Source organism: Haliaeetus albicilla, chromosome 1 (assembly GCF_947461875.1).
Source record: "Haliaeetus albicilla chromosome 1, bHalAlb1.1, whole genome shotgun sequence".
Taxonomy (NCBI): Eukaryota; Metazoa; Chordata; class Aves; order Accipitriformes; family Accipitridae; genus Haliaeetus; species Haliaeetus albicilla.
In genome coordinates this window covers 42373027-42396599 of record NC_091483.1, presented here as the reverse complement: position 1 = coordinate 42396599, position 23573 = coordinate 42373027, and the positions used below count along the sequence as shown (strand labels likewise).

Below are 23573 nucleotides of genomic sequence, written 5' to 3'. Positions count from 1 at the left end.
TAGGAACTGTACTAACGGCTGATTAATGCTCTGCTATGTCAGCTTCCTCTGACTATGAGTTCAGTCCTGTATTCTGACCTGACATCTGCCAAAAGCAGCCAGGACAAATCTGAACTCTGAAGCGAGGGCAGTGGAGATGCACTGATCATCAGCCTTTTTCCCCGCCCCCCGCCCCCCTACTTAAGGTGCTATGTTCTTTCTGCCTCACCTTAGGCTTGGATGCCACTTGTCTTGGGCAAAGGAAGGCAGATCTCTGATGTCTTATTCCTTGGAATTAGTGACTGGAAACACTGTGATACTCCATCTCCGCTTTCAGGATGTATAGGCTGACCTGAAATTCATTATTTTAGAATGACAGTTACTAGTGGTAGCTGTGCCTTTTCTTATACCCATTTTTATATGTTGCAAGAAAACACTAATAAGCACAAGTGAAAACTTTGTTCTGCTTTTATGAAGTTGGTCGTTTATGGATTTGTGGCTCAGAAGAATTTTAAAAATTACTTCATTCTTCTATTAAGATTTTTAACTCTTGTTATGCTTTTCATATACAGGACTTTGAGGGAAACAACTAACAGAGCCTATTTCAGATTTGGACATCTGCATTATGTAATTATACATTTTTTCTGAGTGGAAAGTGGATCTGGAGCTTAGCAAACTGAAATTTTTGAAAGCTGCTGCTGTTGCATACCTGAAATTACATCATTCATGTACAGTTCAAGATCTTTGGATTTAGAAACGGTTGTACTGGTGGAAGAATTACATTTTACTTTAGGTTTTCATTTATTATATGTTATTATACATGAATTAGTAAATGATCAGAGATTGTACAGCTGAAGTTAATACAGAGTTTAAGAAAGATAAAACTATTGTAGATTAGCAGTATATTACAAAAATGTTCAGTGAATCTGATTCTGAAGTATCATAGGAGGAAGTGAGTTAATATGTTAATATAGAGAATTGTGCATTATACTGTAGAATAATGTGGTAAAACAGGTTTTCTTTTAGGCAGGCCCTTTCCTCCAAATGACTCCAGCAGTTGCTCAGACAAACGCTGCGGGTAAAAGCCATCTCCAAAATCCATTAGTTCTTCACCTGCCGTAGGGTAGAGGCGTGTTGCCTGTTGTATGGGAAGTCTTATCTTGTGAGGTATTATTATTTTCAACACCTTTTGCAGTAGCTCGGAAAGGTCCTGTCCTTGGCAATGTATTTTTTGTACCCTCTGTTCTGCTTTGTAGAAAGACTCTGTGATGTCTGGGCCAAGAGTCGGCCAAAAAAAGCTTGACAATATGTTTAGTTGTGTGTTTAACAGAACAGTTTCAGGCAAAAGAACCCCAATCTAATCTAATCCATTCAGTGTGATGAGATTTGTAGAGCTCCTGCAGTAAATGATGTAATCATTCTGAGCAGTGGCCACGTGCTGTTATTTTTTTCTCCTTTCTTGTTCTGCAGCTGTTTCTGGACCATTTATGCTACCACAGAACTAGGAAGTGACAGCAGTTGTGAGACCTGGCCCTTCCCCAGGGTTTACCTGTTGCGCTGCAGCTGTTTTATAATGCAAAAAATTTCTCCTTCCTTGTGGTGTTGGACTGCAGCTCATTTGTCTTCCTCCTCTGTATAGCTGCTGAAATCATTGCCATACATGTACTGTTGCTTGTAGTCTGGCTTTTTTGTTCTTAAGCGTGAGTTGAGCATTATGTTCCGAACACTGACATTTTTATTAGTGATTCAGTGTAGTATGGGATTATTTTATGTATTAACTACTTTTGTAAAAGGAAGCAAATTGTGGCTTAATTCTGAATTAGAGACGCAAGCTTTAAGACACGTTAAAGAATACTGTGTGCTGTCTGGAACAGATTGTAAATTTCTTGGGGCATGAGCTGTCTTTTCCGCTATCTGCCTGACGTGTCTTACGTGCTCATGGTTCTGCGCAAACAGAACTGTGCAGGGGGAGGGCTTTTTCTTTTAGTCAGTTCAGGTGAATGAGCTAAAAGTCAGCAAATTCTGCCCGTTGCAGGTGCAGCTGAACTGGGAGGCAGTGAATCAGGTCTGTAGTCAATGTGCATAACCTGAGCAGGCATTTCCAGTCCATGTATTAATCCATCTATACTACACAGTGTGGGTTTGGCGGCTGGGTCGTACAGCCAGAGCATGCAGCCAATCCCTTCAGCATCATGACATGATGGATAATATGATCTCATGAAGTACTTGCATATTAAATCCGTTTGGGCTGCTTGCAGAGATAAGGATGTAGTTGTCCATATGTGGGGAATCGAGGCATTTATTAGCATACAACCTAAGTGAATTAGAATGGTCTTTGAAAGTGGTAATATAGAAAGAAACTATGATTTATAAGCTAGGGTTTCAAATTGGACTATAGTTTGGGTTTGATCCCTACCCCCAGCTGGCTGTGATGGAAAAAAATTATGTTAACTACTGGTTGCTGTTGTCCTGAAGTTGCAGGATGAAGGCAGGCATTGTGTGTTAAAGCACACCACCAGCTGAAAAAAACCTTCATGCACATTGCTGCTGGTGCTCTTAACAGAGGTTTCTGTCGTCATCCTGAGTGTAGTTGCATTGAGTCTTTGACTGCTTTGAATACACTTGGACTGAGCAACTTCCTACATAATTTGAACTCTTCCCGTAACTAAACCTGAAGTCTTGCAAAAATTTAGGACTTCTTCGTATAGTCCTATAAAATGATAAAAGTACATTTTCAGGTCTTGCTATCTTTTGAGTTTGTGGAGGGAGATTAAACTTCTGAAAGTTACTTTGAAGCTTCCAAGAATTTCAGATTTTTGGCTTGAAAAGTATGTCATTTTCTTGTGCCACACTTCTATCTCTGAATTTGTAAACCCAAACAGTCCCAGTTACTAAGGAACAGCACAGCTGAATGTTTTCAGAAAAACAACTTTGCTGCTTAGAGATGTGATTTACTACTTAAGTGTGCGTCTGTACATATATACAGAGGCAAAAAGTGATGATGACCTCATCTTAAACCAGCTCACAAGAGCAGGCTCAGTTTTTTAGTCTCTAAGCCAAAGACAAATTTACTGTAAGCAGACAGAACTGCATTGACTTCAGTTGCCATATCACCAGTAATTGCTGAGATAATTCTGTTTGTAGTGATCAAGGCTTAAAATGTAAACCTAAAAGAAAAAATTTATTATCTTGCATCTTTCCTGTTATTTTTGCATAGAAAGGGAGGAAGGAAAAGCTAGTTAATATTCAGGATTTTACAAGTAAATATTAACATTTTTTTAAAACAGTGCTTGGACCATGCACTGTACTTAGAATCAGTTGTGATTTGTCACTTTTGCAATATTTGTCATATAGCAATTACTTGACACTCAACATAGACCTGCATATTTTCTAACCTATTAAAAAAAAACCATCTTCTAGTACTTTTATTCAGAAGATGTTTCTTAGAATGTATGGGTCATGTTCCTCTGTTTTGTTTTAACAAGACTCCAGGTCGCAAGCAGCATATTCTGATAAATTCTAGTAATTTTTAGATGCTGCATATAGCCCTCATTTCATCTGCATTTGTAATATTTAAAATTTCTAAATCTTACACTTGCATGCTTGTACTGAAACAGTTAATAGTCTTTATCAGAAGGAAAACTTTCTATTTATTTGTGTAATATTTATTGATGTTAAACCCACATTGTATCAGCACAACAATCCAAAGTAATGATAATACATTTTTTTATAAATACAAATAAAAGGTGGCAAAATAATGCTAGTGAAGCTAAACAAAAAGTAAACTAGCATGTCACAGTCAAGAAAAATTTGGCAAGTGATATGACACACTTTTTCTAGAATAGAATCAGATTATTCCCAGATGACAGACTATGACGTTAATCTAGATTAACGATCCCCATAACTGGTCATATCCTGCACCAGAATAGTACTACCTTACGTGCTAAAGTTTATTAGTCACTAAAAAACAAAACAAACTTTGTGTACTTACAAAGCAATACACGTATAGCAGTAATGCAATATATGGTGTACACAATTACAAAAAAAAAAAAACCAAAACCCTCCTAGGTACAGGACTTCTGAATAACTGAACTGAAATAAAAGATTTCAACACTTTTATTATAAATAATGAAAGATACCATATATGTGCTTCATATAAGGAATACAGTGTTTTCCTTTCATAGCAAAGAATCATAGCTCGTACCATCAAATGCTTATTTTCCTTGTCAGGCCTAGTAATTCTTCTGTCCCTCCCTCCCCCCTTCATTGTAAATTCATTTGGTTCCAATTTAAAACTCCCTAGTCAGGTCTGACTTAGGCGGGGCTCCAGTTTGATGTGGATTTGCCTTGCATTCTGAAAGTAGCCTTCAGGCTTTTCATCTACGGTGCACAGACTCTACCCATTAAAAGAGCTGTCATTTGCCTACAATCAGAAGAAAAAAGTGAAATCTACCAGAGACATATGCTATGTTAAGAAAAAAAAGGCGCAAATTTGATGTTATTTTTGCCCATCTTCATTTTCTACTTCCTCAGATCTGCAAGCTTATCACCTGTGGTGTATACTTGTCATTTCAATTCATATTGCAGTCTCAACCCATTTCTCACTTACTATACATTTCTAAAATCCTCATACACGTTACACAAGCTTTAAACAGTCAGACATCCCATACGTACACTCCCTAGTGTTCAGCTCACCTTAGAATTTCAGATTCTTGAATGGGAGTATTAGGAGGTTACAGACTGTCTTCAGAAAATCCATAGAGAGTTGCACCCTCTTGCCCTGTCCCCCTCCCAGCCTTTGCAGTATCCTACTGCAGTGGTTCATACTGTCAGCATTTTTTTTCCCATCTAGTTACCAGTATTTATGGTCTGGAGTAGACTGTTATTACATGTCAGCTCTTTTTCTTCATTATCTTGAAGAGGTTAAATTGCTTATGCTTAAACTGTCTTTGCTGTATGTTTGTAAGTAAGCCTCCTCCTAGATGGCAAAATGAAAAAAATACAAAAGAATTTAAAGTTACGGTGTTGATGTTGCTTTATAAAATTGTCCATACTAACAGCATTTAAGGCAAGATATTTTTTTCATTGTAGAATAGAAAGCAGTTTGCAGAGATAACAGTATTTGCTTACGTTTCTTTTCCTTGTCCCTTCCTGTTTTATTCTTACAATATTGCACTTGTTCTTTGTAGCTATCAGAATGCATTGCCATTTTAGAACTATAGATAACCATACATTCTAATTTTCTTTGTGATCTAATGGCGTCAAGTAAAACATCTTGCACCATTAAGATTGTGTAGCATCTGCTTACTGCATATGAAGGCATGTAGTGATAAATAGTGTTCTCTTCTGAAAAATCTGTCTCTCTGATGTATTTTGGCCTTTATGAAAAGGGTTATTCGTAAGAGCTGAAGCAACTTAGGTATAAGGAACTGGTGAATGTGATGTGTTGTGCAATGTGTACATTTCTATTAATAATCTATCTATTCTAATTTGGCATAATGAATAAGAAATATATGGTTACTGTGTTTGTTGTTTATCTTTTGTACTTGAAGGTGTCTGCCTTTGCATAAAGTGACATAGGAGTATCATTGGTCAAGACAATGGCTTTCAGTGTTTCTGCTTCGAAAGAAAATGATGGAAGCGGCAGCTGGATCTACAGATCATCGCTCTCTACCAAGCCAGACTGCATCGTCAGGTGGACTGGATTTGCTTCAGGCTGGAAAGCTGCTTTGATGTCTAGTCCTTGGTCACAAAGTGCAGCGTATCGGCTGGCTGAGGGCCGCACCTTCTTTGGCTTGGTTGTCTGAGGTGGTTGTTGCCACTGAGCTATAGATCAAGAAGGAAAGAAGAAATGTTAGGCATCTCAAGCTGTGCAACAAAGCGTGCCAGATGCACAGTCAACTCTTTGTAAAGGAGATACTAACTTCTGAGCAGCAGAAAACCATTATATCAAAGGTAAGTTTGTTTCGTATCTCGGTGGTGGTTTTTTTCCTCAGCATCTAGTTTCACCTTCAGATGTGGTAAGTAAAAACAATAGTGTCTATGTGTGTTACTTTGCCTTTTTGGCAATGCTTCCTACCTTCCCCTGTGTCACTGAGAAGGGTAACAGCAAGGGGTTTGTTTCCGTGCACTGCTATTACAGTGACAGGCCTGTTCGAGGGTTATTTGTTGTGTATGAAAGGAAATCATGTGGTTGCCATTGCCACCCCTCGTACGCTGAAGAATGCTGAGCCAAGTCTCCAATTTGCAAGTCTCACTACCACCACAGAAACCATCGTTTATCATTCCAGTCTCTCTCCACCCCACCCCCCACTTACTCTTGCTATGGGAAGACTGGTAAGAGATTTTGGTTTAAGAGAACATTCACTATGTCAGGAGCTGCTTTGGAACAAACCGAATAATTAAGCAGAAAGCCATAAAACATCTAGTAGTACACTTCTGGTAGCTGTCACAGGTGTATTACAGACTAATGTACAAAAGAATACAAAAGGTTAGGGAAGTGCTAGCAGAGCAATAGTAATAATGATCCACAAAAATAATGTAATCATGCCGTTATCTGTTGTTAATTAGCTATATTTAATATACTAAGCAAAAACAGAAAGCATGCATGCTTGTTTTGCTTTAGGAATCTGAAAGATGGTGAAATATACTTTGACAGAGCATTTGTTGTCTTGATGTGGATCGTTATTATTGAGGAGAAACTATAAACAAAAGAAAGAGAGACCAATGTAAACCATTCCGTGAACAAACTGAAACTTACAGGACTTTTGCTTTTGGGGGGATTAATGCGATCGTGAAAATTGAAGTCACTTACTATAAACATCCAACCTGGCAGTGCAAGACACAATCCCAGCCTCATTCTTGGCTGAAACGGTGTACCAGCCGGCATCCTCCTTTGTAGCTCCCTGAATAAGCAGGCAAATGTAGCCGTAGTTATCCTGGTGCATGCTAAACAAAAGAAAAGTAGAAAATGACTATTTAAATTGCAAAACAGCATAGACTGTTTTAAAATGTCATTATAAGCCAACCCAATCCTAGTTACAGTTTAATTATAGTCCACTTTTAATTCATACAGAACTTCCTCTGAAATTAGCAAGTGGAAGATAAAACCTTGAATATGCTTGACAGTTTGGCAGTTTAATATCCTGTATTAAAAACTAAGAAGCAAAAATGCATAAAGTAACTTCTCTTTCACAATTACAGATTAAGATATCTGGAAATCTGATTTAAGTAGTAGGGACTTACCCAGACTTTTTGGGGAAAGGATAAAAAAACTTGAGGAATGAAGTACTGAAATACATTTAGTTACTTAGAAGGACAGCAATAATTTATTACAGTGTCATATCAGTACTGAGTTCCTTTTCTTGCAATATATCATGAGTTTGCTTTTAAACATTCCTACAAAATATTATTGAACATTCAAGACAAGTTTGTAGATCTTAGAATATAAAATACTGAATTTCAGTGGCTTAACTACACAGCAGTGTTATGAATCAAGGTTTCTGCTGAGAAGCAGATAGCTTTACTTAGGAGCCTAGGTTTTCACCAGTAAATTTCTATAAGTCTTAGTTCTAGAAGAAAAAAACTATTGCTCAACTTGCTTAAAGTGCAAAGATAGTTGTTTAAGTCCAAGGATGGAAAACAGAGCTAACATTTTAATTCTGGCTCGGCCACGAGGCTGGCCACAAGTTTGAGTAAATATCATCAATTATTACAATAACTAGTTAATATTTATGAGCTGCTTTTCACACAAAGCATTCTTATGACCTTCTAGGTTTTCATTTGTGTTACCAGGATAAATCGTCATTGAAGTTATACAGGGGGAGATAAGATTCTAAGTCAGTCTAACCTCACTCGGTCAGTGTTGTATGTGAGGGACTCGTTCTCCTTCTTCCAAAATATCTGAGGAGATGGCTCCCCCGAGATTCGACACTCCAGTCGCACTGGGAATCCCTCAGTCACACCTGTGTTTTGTAGCTTCTCTATAAACACAGGTGCTTTGTGTACTTCCTTAGCTGTGAAAATAAAGATTGCAGTCACGTTGACACTAATCTATGAAAATGTAGCCTTTCTTTCAGCAACATGCTAAAAACCAATAACGAAAAATACATGTGGCAGGGAACTTAAGTGTTGTCTTCATTAATCACAAAGTCCAATCCTGGTTCCTCTGAAGAAAACAGTCACATCAGCATTTTAATAGGGCAAAAGCGAGCGCTAATAGAGCTGAGTGAGTGGTTTCCCCCACTTCCCTGAAAAAATTGAAATGTGGAGCATGAAGACGAGATACACTGGCTGCATCATGCTTGTTAACAGTGCTCCTTTACAGTCCATAAAAGGATGGGCTTTTAATTACAGAAGGAACTGCTCTACCAGAAGGCTGGAATGGCGTTAGTCTAATATGCTGTGAAACACACAAATCAATCATGGTAGATACGGGTCTGCACAAATTGCCATTAAAAAAAACCCATTCAAGTAAAGAGTCTGGTTTGTGGCCTCAACTGTGCCTCAGGACAACAGCCCTCTTTTCTTAACTGCACGCACAGAGGTTACATGCCAGTCAACTTACACCACAACATAACACGAGTGTATCGCCTATAAATATACTATAGTTCTGTTACTGCCAGGTTTCTTTTTCTTACCCCCACCCCTCAACCATGCCATTTTACAGCACTTACATTTTCCTTTTTCACGTTACCCTCACAGTGCTGGGTGCGGAAGCTTAGCATGAAGATGTTACCTGCAACAATGAGCTCCAGGCTGAATGTATTTTCACCAGCTCGATTGCTGGCAATGCACGTGTAGATGCCAGCATCTCTGGCTGTGACTGGTTCTATGATCAAGGAGTGCACGCCGTTTTCACGCACCAACATTTTGTGAGAACTATCGGGGCGAATTGGTCTTCCATTAAGTTGCCAGCTTAAGTCTGGAGTTGGTAATCCACTAACCTTAAGTGTAAACAGAATAATGGGAAATAGTCTTAGCCATATAAAACACCGGAGGAGTCCTGACTTGTTACTTCAGAGAAGCTTGGGTTTGTTTGCTACTGCAGGTGTACCACAAGATTTAAAGATCTAATTCTGTCCCGAATTAGACATTGACTCAGTTGTGTTCATTCACTTACTTTCTGGCCAGCTCCCTGAATTCTGTGACGTCTTATGGGCGTGACTGAAAAAAGATCAGTGTTTAGATATGCTAGAAGCTAAATAATAATACATTGCAAAACAAAAGGCAGGGTGATACCTTTTGTCTTTTTTTTTATTGTTTGCTATTCAGGTGGAATGAGAAGACACTCCTTTCTAGATTAACTTCATGTGGAAAAGTTGCAGACAAAAAGATGTTAGCTGACTAATTATTGAACTCTTAAGTGCTATTCCACTTAGATAGCACTGCCTATGCTCGTTAGTGCTTCATCTGTGTGAACAGGTCTTGTACTTTTGAAAGCCCTGCCATTTGCTGTGGATACTACTTGAAAACAAATAGCTTCTCCCAGTATATCAGCATAAAGTAAACAGAATTCATCCAAGCCTTGATGAATTCTTTTAGGCAAAGTCATAAATCAAGATTATATTGTTTGAAACTTTAATGGGAGATCGAAACTCAAGTAGCAAAAGGACTTAAAATGGAGAAGCACACTGTCTTTGTAGTGTGTACTGCTTCCCTCCATGCCCCGGCATAGCTGAATTCTAAAAACCGGTTTACTGTGAGCTGTAAGATTTGCCTGAAGCACTTTAATTGGAGGGGAAGCAAACTTTTATTGCCCACTTCCTCATAAGCGGTGAGATTAATTAACCCATTGACAGTCGCTGAAACTGCCAATAGGTAAAATAGCTTTTGAAAAGAAACTGATTTGGTTTTTGAGTCAGATAATGTTGCAGAAAGATGGCTGCTATCCTTTCTGTGATACTTGCCTTGCAGTCCATTCTGCACAGTTTTCCTTCTTGAACAGTCAGGTCTCCAGGAGCCTGCAGAAAATGAGGCCGGAAGAATCGTTCCTGAATTGGTTCATTTTCATCACCACTGTCCCTTGATCGAGATCGTGGTCTTAAAATAACATGAAATAAAGGTAAATTATTTTTTTTCTCTGCTAAATCAGGAGAACCAAAATCACTTACAAGACTGCTTTGAATTTTAAATCACTTCTTTGACCTACACCATAATCACTCCATATTTACACACAATACAGTGGTAGCATTTGGCTCAGACTGAGTTAATTATGACACTGTGCTTACTAATTCCTTTCATTTAATTCACATGTGGCAAAATATGATCTAGAAAACAATCTTGCTACAGAGCAATTGCTTGTAATAATTTATTTATACATGATAGTACTTTTGTTTAGTCTTTAAATCACTGAAATATAAATAAAGTCGGTAGGCCTTAGCATATAGCTTCAGTCCCCCACTGCCAGCGTCCTGTGTACTTAATCCCTTCACTGTTGCTGATTACACCAGAAAGTGCAGGTACTGTTTGTTAATTATGTTTACCTTTCAGAAAATAACAGCAGCTAAAAGCTAACTCAGCTCCACTGAGAAGAGACTTTTCACATCGGACTTATTTTTCATCTTCTCTTGTTCTGCATTACTGAAGACCATGCAGAAAATTCTGTGGATTGAAGGGCTGTGGATATTTATTCCTCATTTAACAGATTTTTTTTGTTTTGAGATATTCTTGAACATTTTCAAAGCCACCAAATTGTGGTGTCAAAATAATAGGAATTTCTTTTGTGAGCAATAGGAAGAAAAACTTTGGTCGTTAAATTGCTCTTCATACAGGTACGGTAAAAAGTTTAATAAAAAACAAAAATAGGGAAAAATAACTCCTATCCCCAGAAACAGTATCAATCACCTTAAGCTTCCACAATATAGTTTAATCCATTTTCAGGATTGGCCTGTTAATTTAATCTATCGAATCTTTTTCTAGATGGTTCCTCATTTAACGGGATTTTTTTCCAAATGAAATTAGCATTATTACATTTGTGTGACTTAGTAATCAAAGAAACTTGTTACTGAAACAGAATTTTAGGCCAATTTTTGTCCTTGCCTGATCAGCTCCAGTGGATTCCCTTCTGGAGCCAGCTGCTGCCTGCAGTAACATCCTGTTGCAGTGAAGAGGAGCTATGCAAATATCCTCCAAGATAACTTTTATCAATGACACTTTACAGTGAAATTCTCTTTTCTGAATTCCATTTTCTGTTAACTTTTGCCAGTGTTTCTGTTTTGGCCAGTGTCTGCAGTAGACGTGCAGTACTGTGTTAGACGTGGCTATACTGTGTTTTCTACTGCCCAGGGGTGTTTCTTTAGGTTAAAATAATTCATAACAAAAAAAGCTTCAAACCCCCAGCAGTTATTTGGAAAACAAGATGCTGTACTGCTGTATGGAAGATAAACACTCTAGCTGCACACTGTTCCACTGAGGTAAAGTTTAATTAGAGTTGCTTGAACTTGGTTTACTTTGTCCTTCTCTGTTGTTGCTCTTCTCTCTGTTATTGCTCTGTTTGCATTCTGACCAGTCATCACTTTTGCTACAGTATTATCTGTCATAAATAGATGAATTTTGACTTTTAATGATCATCACAGGCTTCCCACAGCTATAGCTAAAGGCAAATGTGTTGAGGGAAATCTAGCCCCTACTGCTTATTAACGTAGGAATGGATACTGCAATGTGGAACACAGACTGACATCTTTGCACGCGCTAAAAGCTCGTAACTCTTCAGGTGCCTAAATCCAGGTCTTAGGCACCTAATATTTTTTGCCACTCAAATGTGCCTAAAGCTACTTCAATAGCTCCTGCATTACAGCTCATAAGCAACGCTGAGCTCTCGTTGGTGAGTTTCTAACCAATTTTGCCAACATACCTGCCTTGTATGCATGTAGCTGGGAAGGAAGACGGATGGTAGTAAAGAAAAACTATACTCATATCTTTTGGTAATTAGTTCTGCAAGACCAACTAGAAATGATGGTATCTAGTCAAGTGAGTGCTACTCAGTGCAAGCAACCCAAGCAAAATCTGCCTTCACAGTATTTATATGCATCCTGTTTAGATTCTGTTGATAAGATGCCAGTAAAGTACAGGTAACTAGTGCTTCTTAATGTCTTGCAAGGCTGAGCCAAGCAGGTTAACTAGCACCACAGAAGTGTGAAAGTCCTGAAAGCCACCATCTCACTGCTCCAGCTGCATAAAAAGGCAGCACTGGTCAAAACTGGGGAAAAAAAAATTTACACCAAATGAAACAGAAAACACAAAAGACTAGGAGTTTGAGATTTTTTTCCTGCTAGTATGTTCTTGAATTGTGAAAACTAAGTTTTCAAATTACACATTTGAAAGGAAACCTAAATCAGCATGCTGTTTAGAGTCAGAAACAAATAATGCATTTCTTTCTACCTCTTTGTAAATTTATCTCTAAAATTGCAGACTACTTTTTAAGCCTTTACCTTGAGAGGTGAAACTAGGGTTGTTTTAATTCTGAAACATTTTGTGGTTTTAAAGAAATAATGAAATGAGGAGAGCTAGGTACTTCAGATGTCTAGGAATGACAAATTGCAATAGACTGCAATACCCTTGGATTAGTTGTGGGTTCTTTAGAGTTGTGATGTGTGCATCAAATTGCAAAGATTAGTTTCAGCAACACTGACATCATGTACTAAGTGTGTCCAGGGGAGACTCCATGGGTTGGCGTGGCGCAGTGTGCTAGGAATTTCAGCGAGCGAGAAGCTGGGGAAGACTTTATGACTGACCATATGATAATGATCACTAATTGGGGATAAAGGAGATGAAGTTCAAATTAATCCTCTAATTGAGAGCAGGGACAACAGGAATAGTTCTTTCTAAAATCTTTCTTAATCTCATGCATTTTAAGATGATTTATTCAGGACTCTGGCTGCAGTGCACGGCAAGACAGCTTAGGTGCTACAGTGTTGAGCACCATGACGTCTAAGGGATTGAGCCCAAGCTTTGTACACGTCAGACAATTCAAACGTCTTGCCCCTGCCCCCCGGCCATGTAATGCTAAGACGGTAATGTTTGCAAGTTAAGCAAATTGCAGAAAAATACATTAAAAATGAAATAACTACAGTGTTTTAAAATGTCTGTGACGTAGTGAAGATGACAAAAAACAGAGTTCTGTAAGAGATTAAAAATACTGCAGGAAAAAGCCAGTCGACAGTGTAACAAGTCATAAAGTTCATTGAGCTAATAATTACACTTGTAAAAAAAAAAAAAAAGTTTTGTTGCTCTCAAGCAGAAAAGCTTATAGAAATAATATTGTAATGCCACGGGAGTATTACTTACCAAAAGTATATGGCAATATATGTGACAAATACTATAGTATATGGGGGAGCACAATAGTGTGGTACGTTATGTTAGAAAAGCCGATGGTGGGAATCTGTCCTGGGAAGGTTTTACGTGCTCACATTTCATCAGTCTCAGGGAGAACGGGGTGATGGGACTAATGGGAAATGTCACTGAACAGAAATAGTATTGTGCTGAATGCTTAGCAGAAACAGACCTTCTGTAAGTAAAGGTATGAGGATGAGCCCTTCACATATGGTAATTTTACAGGAAATAAAAATCTGCAATAATTGCCCTAATATTAATTAAACTGCTGTATGGAAATCACTTATTTATAATTCATTACTCTACTGGACACCCAACCAAAACAATAGTGGCTGCCCAAGTGTTTGTCTCAATTAGAAGATAAAATACCAGCCATAAGTGGCCTCGGACTTCAATTGCATTTGGAGAGATTGAAAAATGAGCCTCCCCCATTACTGCCCAAGGGTTCTGCCAGTCACACAGAGAGAGACACCCGCATTTTATCCTTCAGAAAGATGCAGAAGTGTCAGCTGCTCGCCACTCTCTTACCCATACCTATCTTCCTTTCTCCCATCCCCGTTTTAAAAGATGTTTCCTCTTTCTCACCCAGCATGCAATGACTAAGCTGAAACCTGACTCTTCATGGCAACTTTTCCCTTCAGGGATTAACGGTCAATTTTCCTTTTTACCCATTATTTGCAGGTGTCAAGTGCCTTATTTCTTGGACAGGGTACGCCAAACAGACCCAGATTTTTTGGGCTGTTCTCACAATGCAGTGATAGCAGGATATTCTCCTCCATAAGAAGTCTGAGCTTTGGGCTTAACAGGCCTAAAGGTGAAGCATTAGAGGGGGAGCTGGTAGGACACCTCAGCGAAACGTTGGGAAATGCTTTCAGGACTGTGGGAAGCCCAGTTTGTTCCATGCAAGAGTAAGACTGATAAGATCTTCTAAACAACCAACCCCGCTTCCTAATACTTCCTAGTTACCAGAGGGGGTAAGACAGCCTGTTTTGCATGCAGGAGTTCTACAGTACATACTACTACCACTACTAATTGTTACAGGAATCATTTCTTTATTGCACATTGACTATATGTATGTACGTTTTTTCTACATATTACAGTTAGGCAATATTGAGAGTCTATGGCCATTGTGACCATTAAGCAAAACATGTGCCTCATCACAGCAGAAACCAGACCCCTCATACTCCCTTGAAAGCAGTTCTGTTTGGGTAATCAAAATGAATTTTTTTGTATCATCTAAAGATGTCTAAGCCATGCTTAAATAGCCCCATAAATGCTCTGGGTAATGAAAAAAAAAAAAAAATGTATTTGAAGGGAAAATTCCCTTATATGGTCCAAAACCATAAACCAAAGCTTCGTATGTGAATAATTGTAAACTCACCAAAGATAAGTTTAATACTTCATTTCTGACTCATAATTCCTTATAAGAACCTGAACTGAAATCACTGAAATAGTAAAATATTTCTAATGTAAATCTAATAACCTTGTCTGGCATGCAGTTATTTCTGCTGTTTCTTTAAATGAATACTTATTAAAAGCTGCAGAAATTACAGGTTTCTGGTAGAATCCTAGTCAGGTGAGATATTTTAAAAAAACATCTAAGTGACAAGGTCTTTCCCAACAGCTGGTAGTGTAATTTGAGATAAGGAGCAAGTAGTGAACATGACAAAGAAAGGAGGAGACAGGCAAAATTAAAGATACTTAAAAGTCATGTAATTTCAGAGGTTGGTTATAATTCTGAGTGTGCAAGCTTTGCAGAAACTTTTAGACAGCAGAGGCACATTTCTTCCTGAATGCCATACTTTGAGCTTACCTTCTTACTTCACATTCTTTATCTTATCGTAATAATTTTGCAAAACTTATTACTAAAACAAACAAACAAAAAGCAGCAAATACCTTCTCATATGAGGCTGACCAGAGGGTGACCAAGGGCTGCGGCCTCTTTGATTTACAGCTTGAACCATCAGCCTGCCCGTGCAACTTACTCTTCCCTGTTAGGATGATGGAGAGTAGAAACATTAAAATACTTAAAGCATATAATATTAATAAATGTTCAATCTGATCTCTTCGGTTTTGCCCACCTGTTACAGAGTCTGTAATACAATCTCTTTTTTCACTAAGTAATTGAAAAACATTTGTCAACATACCTTCTGATACTAAACTATTTTGTCAGCTTCCCATCTAACACAGAACAGACTGGAATAATTGTGACTATAACACAGTCATGGTTAAAATGTTCCACCTGGAAGTTTTTCTTTAAAAAAAGATTATTAGTACCACTGGCAATTAAATCCTTAAACCAGTATATTGACTAAGTCATTGATGTGGGTGGGAGGTTTCTCTGTGTCTGGCAAGTGGACAGAAAGACTAGTTCAAGATCAGTCACTCTTGAAAATGGCACTTAGAAAGTGTTGAAAGTTAACAACAGAGCTTCTGCCTCCAAAGTGCATTGATCCACTTGACCTGGTGGGGCCACAGCTCAAACAAAAAAAATCTATGAATGTAAAAAGCAAATCAATTGTACAAGTACTTAAAGGCTCCTCTTGGAAGAGTGAGCCTGGTTTGGGGGTACGAATTGCACCAAAGCACACAACTGCACTGCTGGACGTTGGAGATGGTTCAGCAGTCTTAGGTTATTTTCAGTGAATGATAAAGCTTTGAATAAAACATGGGATCTGTTGTATTTAATCCCTGGGTTTTGTTTTGCTTTGTTTCTTATGTCAAAATAAACTATTTTGTTTTTTAAAAGACAGATGGTCCACCACAAGCACTAGAGGTAACAAATTTCGGATAGGACTGCCTGCAGCCAGAACTGCTGACATCCAGGACTCCGCTGAATTCACCATGTAAGGGGTAAAAGCATCTGGTGGTATTAATAAATTTACATAATAGATACAAATATAACAGGTATATATAAAAATAATACTGTAGTAAAAGTTTATATAATTTTATATGACAATGTAATTTTAATAACTTTTCAAAAATGATAGTTTTAAATAGCTCTTTGATAACTGTATAGAAGATGTCCATCTGTGTCTCTGCCCCCTGGACTGGTAGCAGTAAGGCAACATCCACATCAGCTTTGCAGTGTATTTCAGTTCTAAGCTGTGAGCTCCACACTCAAGTCTTTCACCATAAAAGTGACAAATATTTTTGTCACAGTAACTCAGGGGTTGCAAATTGCTGTTCATTAACAACTGGTCAAAGCCCATTGAAAAACAATTTCACTGGGGTCACAGCAGCCTTCAAATGGCAATGACCGTGTTACTCCTGGACTGTTAGAAATGAAGTTGCTGTGTCCCGCTTTTATTCCCAGGACCCACTTAGTCCACAAGAAAAATACTTGTGTTAAAATAAGCCATTGTGCATGACCTGCAGCAATTTCTTAAGCAAAAGCTTTTTTTGTGTTACAAGACCATTAGAAACATCTGGAACAAATACATTTCTATTTTAGGCACCACTGCATATTAATCTTTTTCTGGCAGGTGATGCATTCACACATTTTGGGAAAATTTCTGCGTTATCTCAATACCTGAAGGCATCACAAATAGAAACACAAAGAACAGTAAGGAATTTGGATAGGGAAGAAAAAGCAGGAAGCCAGAGATTTGGAAAAGTCATGGGATGAATGGGAAGGAAGCGATGAGTGGGAAGTAATTCATGAGAAGATGGCCTAGAAAAATAAGGAAAATCCAGACTGAGGACTGGGTGCATAGTGCAAAGAAGCAGAGAGAACAGGATAAAAGGGAAGAAGGTGAAAATAAGGACTCGAGTTGAGCACATACAGCTCATGGAAAGAGATCAGTTAGTTAAGGGATGTAACCTGTAACTAAAGGCCTAAAACAGGCAAGGTTTTGTGTTTTTCTAGGCCCAGGGTCAGTTTGCTCTGGATTAAGTTATATGGCAAATTTTACTGCAAACCCCAGAGGTGTGTTAGAACCTTAATTCCAGATCACTGCACTTTACATCACAGGCAATGGTGCCTGCCGTATTAACCACCACGGATGATTTCCAAGGCGTGTCAACAAGTCACTTTACATACATAAATCCTGTAGTATTAGTCCAGATCATGAGATGGCATAAATTTGCAGAGCTCTCATGAACGGAATCCTTTGCTTTAAATCAATTTCTATCAGCTAAGAATATGCCTTTTTGCTTTGTAGTTTGGTGGTTCCAACAGCAATGACCAAAACACAGCAACGGCATAGCAAATAACTACCAGTCCATCAGAATGCTGATGTAGGCTCCGTTATATTTATGTATTTCGCTTTTCTTAAGGAAGGGTTGCCAAATTTGCCTAAGTTTGTGATAGCTTTGAGATGTGGAGAACTTTCCATTAGAATTGAGGAAGCTATGCCAAAATTATTTCCACTCAGGATGACTTAAAAGAATTGGAATCCAGATCTCTGAGTGTGAAAGGCTAGTACATTAACTCATAGCCCTTCTTTGCCTCCATTGTACTGTTAAATGCATAGTAAAAGCAAGCAAATAGTGGAAGAGATAAGTATGTTTGCTTGGGAATTACACTGTGAATAAAGAAAGAATAAAGAAAGCATAGAATGGGCTTGGTAAAACAGACAGATGTTTTGTTTAGGGGAGCCAGAGGAGGATGCTTCTGGTTCTTCTCCAGAGAAGGGAAAAAAGCACAGACACAGGTTTTTGTCATTTAACAAAACTGCTTTTTCAATCCCCAAACTAGGAACAATACAAAAATGTCTCATTTTAGTACATCTAAAAACCCACTAACAAACTAGCGTCATCAATGACCAGAGCTGATAACCTAGTTCCCTGCTGTGTCACCAAATGAACTTTATCCAGAGTAACAAATGCTAAAAAGTAGGCCCTAAATATGCTCATATGAGTTATTCAGGATAGAGTACAGTGCCGAAACACAAAGGCAATTTATTCACCAAGGTCTCTAAGATTTTTGGATCACGCGGTAACACTACATAGGGAAACTCTGTACATGCACCAACACAACACTTACAGGAAGATGAACAGAATTCACTTCCTACCTTGAGCATGTATGTATTTATTTATCATTTTTAAACCTACTGTGAATTTCCACAATTGAAATAGTACCATGTGCTATAACACAATGGTCATCTATGTGTAAAAGCTCCCAGCTTGAAGAACTCCCTTGGCCTTATGCTATTTCTTTATTTCTGTTATCTGTGTATGTAGAAATACTACCTAGATTTAAGCACTGCAATTTGTAGATTCTAGCCTAAAACTGCTATCTGTGTGTCATCTGTGCGTACAATCCCATACATTCACAAGCAGACTGCAATAGAGCAGGATTGACAGTTAAAGAGCAAGGCAAAAATGGCAGTGTCATGCTACGTAACCTAGCAACATTCATAACAGAGCACAACACTCCTGTTCAGATTAAACTCTGTCTCAGTGATACTGTTTGTTACTTCACAGTGTGATTCTACTCGAAGGCCTGGTCTTGGCAAGATATCTGGTGCTACAGAAGAAAATAATTTGTTATATCCCTGAAGTTATGTTACTGCCTTCGTTTCTCATGTGCAAATGTTTCCCCTCAATTTGCTGTGCTGTAGGAGAAGTGGATTGAAAAAGTTACTTCAATAGGATGCGTGAACTGTAAATTTAAGTGATATCCAACGCGCTAGTGGGTTCCTGTTTTATGCCTCAGCTCTTTTATTGAGTCTATGAAGAACAAATAATATTACAAAACCAGTAACACTCAGTGTTTCAGAAAAACATTGTTTAAGACTTTGGGATGAACACAGGAGAGCTCCCCTCTACATAGTAAGTGCTAGAACTTTTTGCCTTACAGAACTGCAATCGCTGCCTAATCTAAACATGTTGAGGTGTGATATACTCCTACTCATTTCAAAAAGTTGGCCTCAGTCAGTGAGTAGTGTCAACAGAAGAAAAATTAAATTGCTGGATTGGGTTACTTCTACTGGTAAACTGGATTTTTTTTCTCCCTTCAGAGTACGTATGCTGTCCATGCTCAGTAAGGATATTGAGATGTTATCAGCTGAAACAAATGGTGGATGAGTGATTAAAAAACAACACCCCTCCCCTCTGAAACCTCAAACCATAGGAAAAAAACTGCTGTTGAGTTGCTAATCTCTTGGAGATAGAAAGGTCCCACCCTACTGATGCAAGATGAAAACAGAAATCTAACTTACATACTTTATGGTGACTTCATCATTTAATTAAATCACGCATACGTAAGATGAGATAGTTTTCTGAAGATTTATGTCCAGAAGCATGTTTGCTCTGGAACCAAACCTTCATTTACCTGTGGGTTAGCAGCCATAATAGTGTAATTCCCATCATCATCCAGGGTGGAGGCTGCAGTACGCAGTGAGCAAGTTCCATCAGGTTCTCTTTGAATTCGGTAGTGATCACTTCGTTTAGAAATTTGCTTCCCATCTTTAAACCAATAAATCTGCAGGAAAAAACAAGGCATGGCTGATAAGAGGTGGGTGTTCATTGTCATCATTTCTCAATTAATAGCACTAACGAATCCTAACTGCTGAAAACCTTTCTGGTAAGCATTAAAAGAAAACCAGTTTGATCAACTAGTAAAAGTGCAGAACCACACTCCATGAACCACTTTCACTGACGGACAAGTTAAAGATTAGCAATCTCTCAAAGAGAAAGATGGCAGCATGAACATTTACTGAAGAAATTTACAGGTGCATGAGGGCTGTACCCATCCCAAGCACAGAACAGCAGCTGAACATTTCAAGAACTGAAAATAAATGTCATTACAAAGAAAAGTTCTATTTCAGAGAAGACTACTAATTTTAATAACTAACATACTAATAATACTAATTTTAAGTGAAATAACTTGAATCTGAAGAAGTTGGAGAAAGAACGCTATTGCTCTCTTTTCAGAAAATAACATAAACCAAGGTAATTATAGGAATAATTAGTTCAACGATGAATAAAATAGAAGTAATGATCTCACTGTTGAAACACCAGTTTTGTCTCATATCCATTATGCTGACTGGACTGAACCAAAAAAACAGAAGGGGATTCAGGCGCTCACGCTGGCAATGAACAGTTCAGTATGTGAACGGGCCAGCTCAGTACAATTGTATGATTGAAACCAACAGTGTCACCCCAATGTGACAGACATCTACAGAAATGGACAGCTTTACAAAGCAAGAGGAAATACTTCAAAGCAAGTCAGCACACAGATAGCCTTTAATAATTGTACGCCAACACCAGTATAGTTCCAAGTTGTACAGAACAGTTACATTATCTATCAAATAGAGGTCTTTTCCATTACTTTTGATACATAATTTTATTCTCTGGCTGACCCAAGATCTACTTGCAGTGAGCCAAAAAAATGATGTATGCAGAATAATATCGTATAGTAATCCATAAATTACACAAAAAAATGTATGTGTTTTTAATGCCTGAAATTTAAGGCGAAAAAAGATTCAAATATTTTGACCTAGCTTTGGGGCGTTTTGCTATATTTTAAAAGTAATATAAAACCCCAAACTGAAATCTGCTGGAATCAAAGGAAAAACGTGGTGTATGCATGAAAACACACACAGGAATATGTGAAAAATTTTATACTAGGAAGGCTGTCATCAGCTCCTCAAACCCATGTTTAAGTAGAATATTATTTACTTGTCATTTCTGAAGCATATATTACTCTCTAACAAACATCAGTGGTGTTCAGCATTTCTTAAGTCGCTTGTGTAGAATCCTACACAATTTTTACGTGGTTAACTTGTACAAAATATAACTGTATTTGTCCTGGTGGCATCACTGCTGGGACTATTTAGCACAAGGAAAACACACATTTTCCTCAGTCTAATTCTTGAAGAGGGAATTTAGGTCTTAAAGTGAGGAAAGGGTACTGGCTTTCCAGTAAAAATGAAGTGACAAAGCAAAGCACAATTCCTGATAGAGTTTAATATGCCAGGTTCTTCATACGTGTCAACATTTCAAAGCTCTAAATTCATTCACTTGGGGGGAAAAGTTAAGGATATACTTTTAAATTTCACAAAAAGACAATGGTGAATGTTTTAGAGGGAATGAGTGGAAATTTCCCTTAAAAATTAATTACCATGTATGGTTTTTATATTAACAAGCATTATGTGTAACTAGAAATGATTTCATTTCCTCAATAGCTGGTTATACTTGTTTCCCATTTTGTCTGTCAGCAGCCTTGCAGAGACTCTGTGGTGCTAACAAAAGATTTAGTCATGTCTTCTCATCTGCTGACAGAGCACTTACTGGAGATGCAAGAGATACTTGATCACTTATATACACATGCTAATGGATGCTGGTAACAACATAGCTGCAAAAAATGAGTTTTAACTTGCATGCTTTACATGTGTCATAATGTTGCTTGGAAATCTACTGCATTAAGTAGTAATTATTTAATAACAATGCACTTATCAGAAATATCAGGAGACATGCCAGGAATTATTACATGGAAATACATGCAAATATTAACTAAACCAGCTATCCAAACATCATGCATATGTTGTCCAATACTCATTTCCACTAAGTTTAAAAACATTGGCATCACTGGGTTTTACTTATAAGTAGTAAATTCTTAATATTACCTTTATCTGACATGGAGTTAATAAGTAAAACACTACCACTGCTGGAGACAATGGCCCTTGCAGTGAAGTATTTTCTTTCTAGGATACCTTTTAATAAATGTACCATTAAACTACGTAAGCACTGAGCACTGCATCTGGATTGCTTTTATTCATACCAGATTTTCAGAAACCAATATGTAACGACTAGAAATACAATGGAATACACAGTACAAAAGGGGTTTTGATCTTGGGCAGCACAGGCATTTTTAATCACTATGAATTATATTCAGCTATGTGAAGAGCAAGCAGTACAAGGTTTATGCAACATTCACGTCTCAATTAACCTTTCATATAGTATTGTCCTGATTCTGAAGAGAAATATCCCTTAAAAAGAAGTATTCCACAATCCCTCCTGTATCACCACAGGTTCTCATTTTAATGAGAAAACAGTTTTACATTACACTGAAGGTTATAACAAAAGTAGACTCAGATTTAAAAAGTCATATTTATGAAGACAGAATTTGCACATCAGTATTCAATTTACATGGCATGTTCAGGGAAAAAAATAATCAAGGCAATTACCCCGCTTAGAAAAAGCCCTTGTAATGAATGCCAGATTTTAGAAACACTACAGTCCTTCCCAAAGCCATTCCTTGGCAGAGCTGACAGAACACTTAGAAGGGAGGAGCTTCAAGTTAGTAAATTATTTCCAGCTTTTCATTTGCCAAAGTAAAGAATTTATTCAGGGGCAACACTTCCAGCTTCAACAAATGACAGCAGAAGGGCAGCCCTCAGACATCGAGCATTTCAAAATTGCTATCTTGACATGCTCCAGCAGATGAGGGGAAGATACATACAGCCTTTGACATTTGCAAAGCCCAGCTAACAAGTAGCCATCCAACAGGACTGAAATTGGTTCCATCCCAAGCAACTTAACAAATCGCACAAAGCATCTGCAAGTGAACGGAATAAAGGGTCATAGTCCCAGGTGCAAGAGCAAATCACTTCTTAATGTGCGTGCTTTGACACTGCAGAAAAACAGAACATTGTATCTGAATCAGAGTGCATTCACATCAGATACTCCTTTTACGGTGCTGTGCTTTAGGGGAAGTACTAACAATGTGGTTTCTTGCTGTGCAATCCCTAATGCCAAAACAAGGCAAGTGAGGGAAAGGAGACATCCTCTTTCATCTGTTTTAAATCAGATTAAGATGACTGTGAAACTACACCTTAATTGAAAACTGTGAAAATTAGGGAATGGCTAAATTGACTAAGGCTGACTCATAATAGGTCATCCAGCAACCTAGTCATAAGCCTCAGGCAAAAAGAGCACCTCTCCAGCACACTGCAGCTCTAACACCAACGAACCCATTTGTCTTCTACCCTTATTCAGCACAACAGACTCTTCTGTATGGTCATCTCAAAAGTAACACTGGACATCAAAGGTTTGGTTTCAGTCAGACTGGGCTAATCTCAGTGTGTGTCTTCAGTTTGAAGCAGGACTGCTTTTTTGACATGACTATACTGATCAGCCCCACTTACTTTGCAGTGGTTCACATCGTGTTGTGGTCTTGGAGCACAGAATTGGATTCCTTTCAGATGAAACTAAGCCAGAAAATGTGCTCCAAGAACACATCTAATGTGCTGCATCTGCTTCAGTCTGTGGGACAAGATTAGAGCTAGCCTGAAGTAAAACCTCCTGAAATGCAT

At 38.1% G+C, this 23573-nt stretch overlaps 1 protein-coding gene and 1 long non-coding RNA gene across 16 annotated transcripts in view; one reads left to right on the top strand and one right to left on the bottom strand.

Moving 5' to 3' along the window:
* Positions 1–3622: 3622 nt before the first annotated feature.
* The window catches only part of PALLD (palladin, cytoskeletal associated protein), a 208325-nt gene continuing 188374 nt past the window's right edge, over positions 3623–23573 (bottom strand). For 10 of the 11 annotated variants that reach the window (XM_069786624.1, XM_069786635.1, XM_069786680.1 and 7 more), the window contains 7 exons: positions 19589–19738; positions 15208–15302; positions 9888–10020; positions 8717–8924; positions 7829–7994; positions 6794–6927; positions 3623–5805 (listed from right to left, as the gene is read on the bottom strand). In XM_069786624.1, coding sequence (XP_069642725.1) covers positions 5633–5805; positions 6794–6927; positions 7829–7994; positions 8717–8924; positions 9888–10020; positions 15208–15302; positions 19589–19738 — 1059 coding nt within the window. In that variant the 3' untranslated portion in view covers positions 3623–5632. Of the gene's footprint in view, positions 5806–6629; positions 6681–6793; positions 6928–7828; positions 7995–8716; positions 8925–9887; positions 10021–15207; positions 15303–19588; positions 19739–23573 lie in introns of all 11 variants that reach the window. The other variant, XM_069786646.1, reaches the window with a different exon arrangement.
* Positions 8921–19589, top strand: LOC138686007 (uncharacterized). 5 transcript variants are annotated; one of them, XR_011325338.1, is made up of 5 exons: positions 8921–10042; positions 10642–12992; positions 13993–14285; positions 16061–16157; positions 18739–19589. It is a non-coding gene; the product is annotated as an uncharacterized lncRNA (long non-coding RNA). The 5 variants fall into 5 exon arrangements; XR_011325337.1 differs by having other exon boundaries at positions 10471–12992; XR_011325340.1 differs by having other exon boundaries at positions 10017–12992; positions 13993–14219.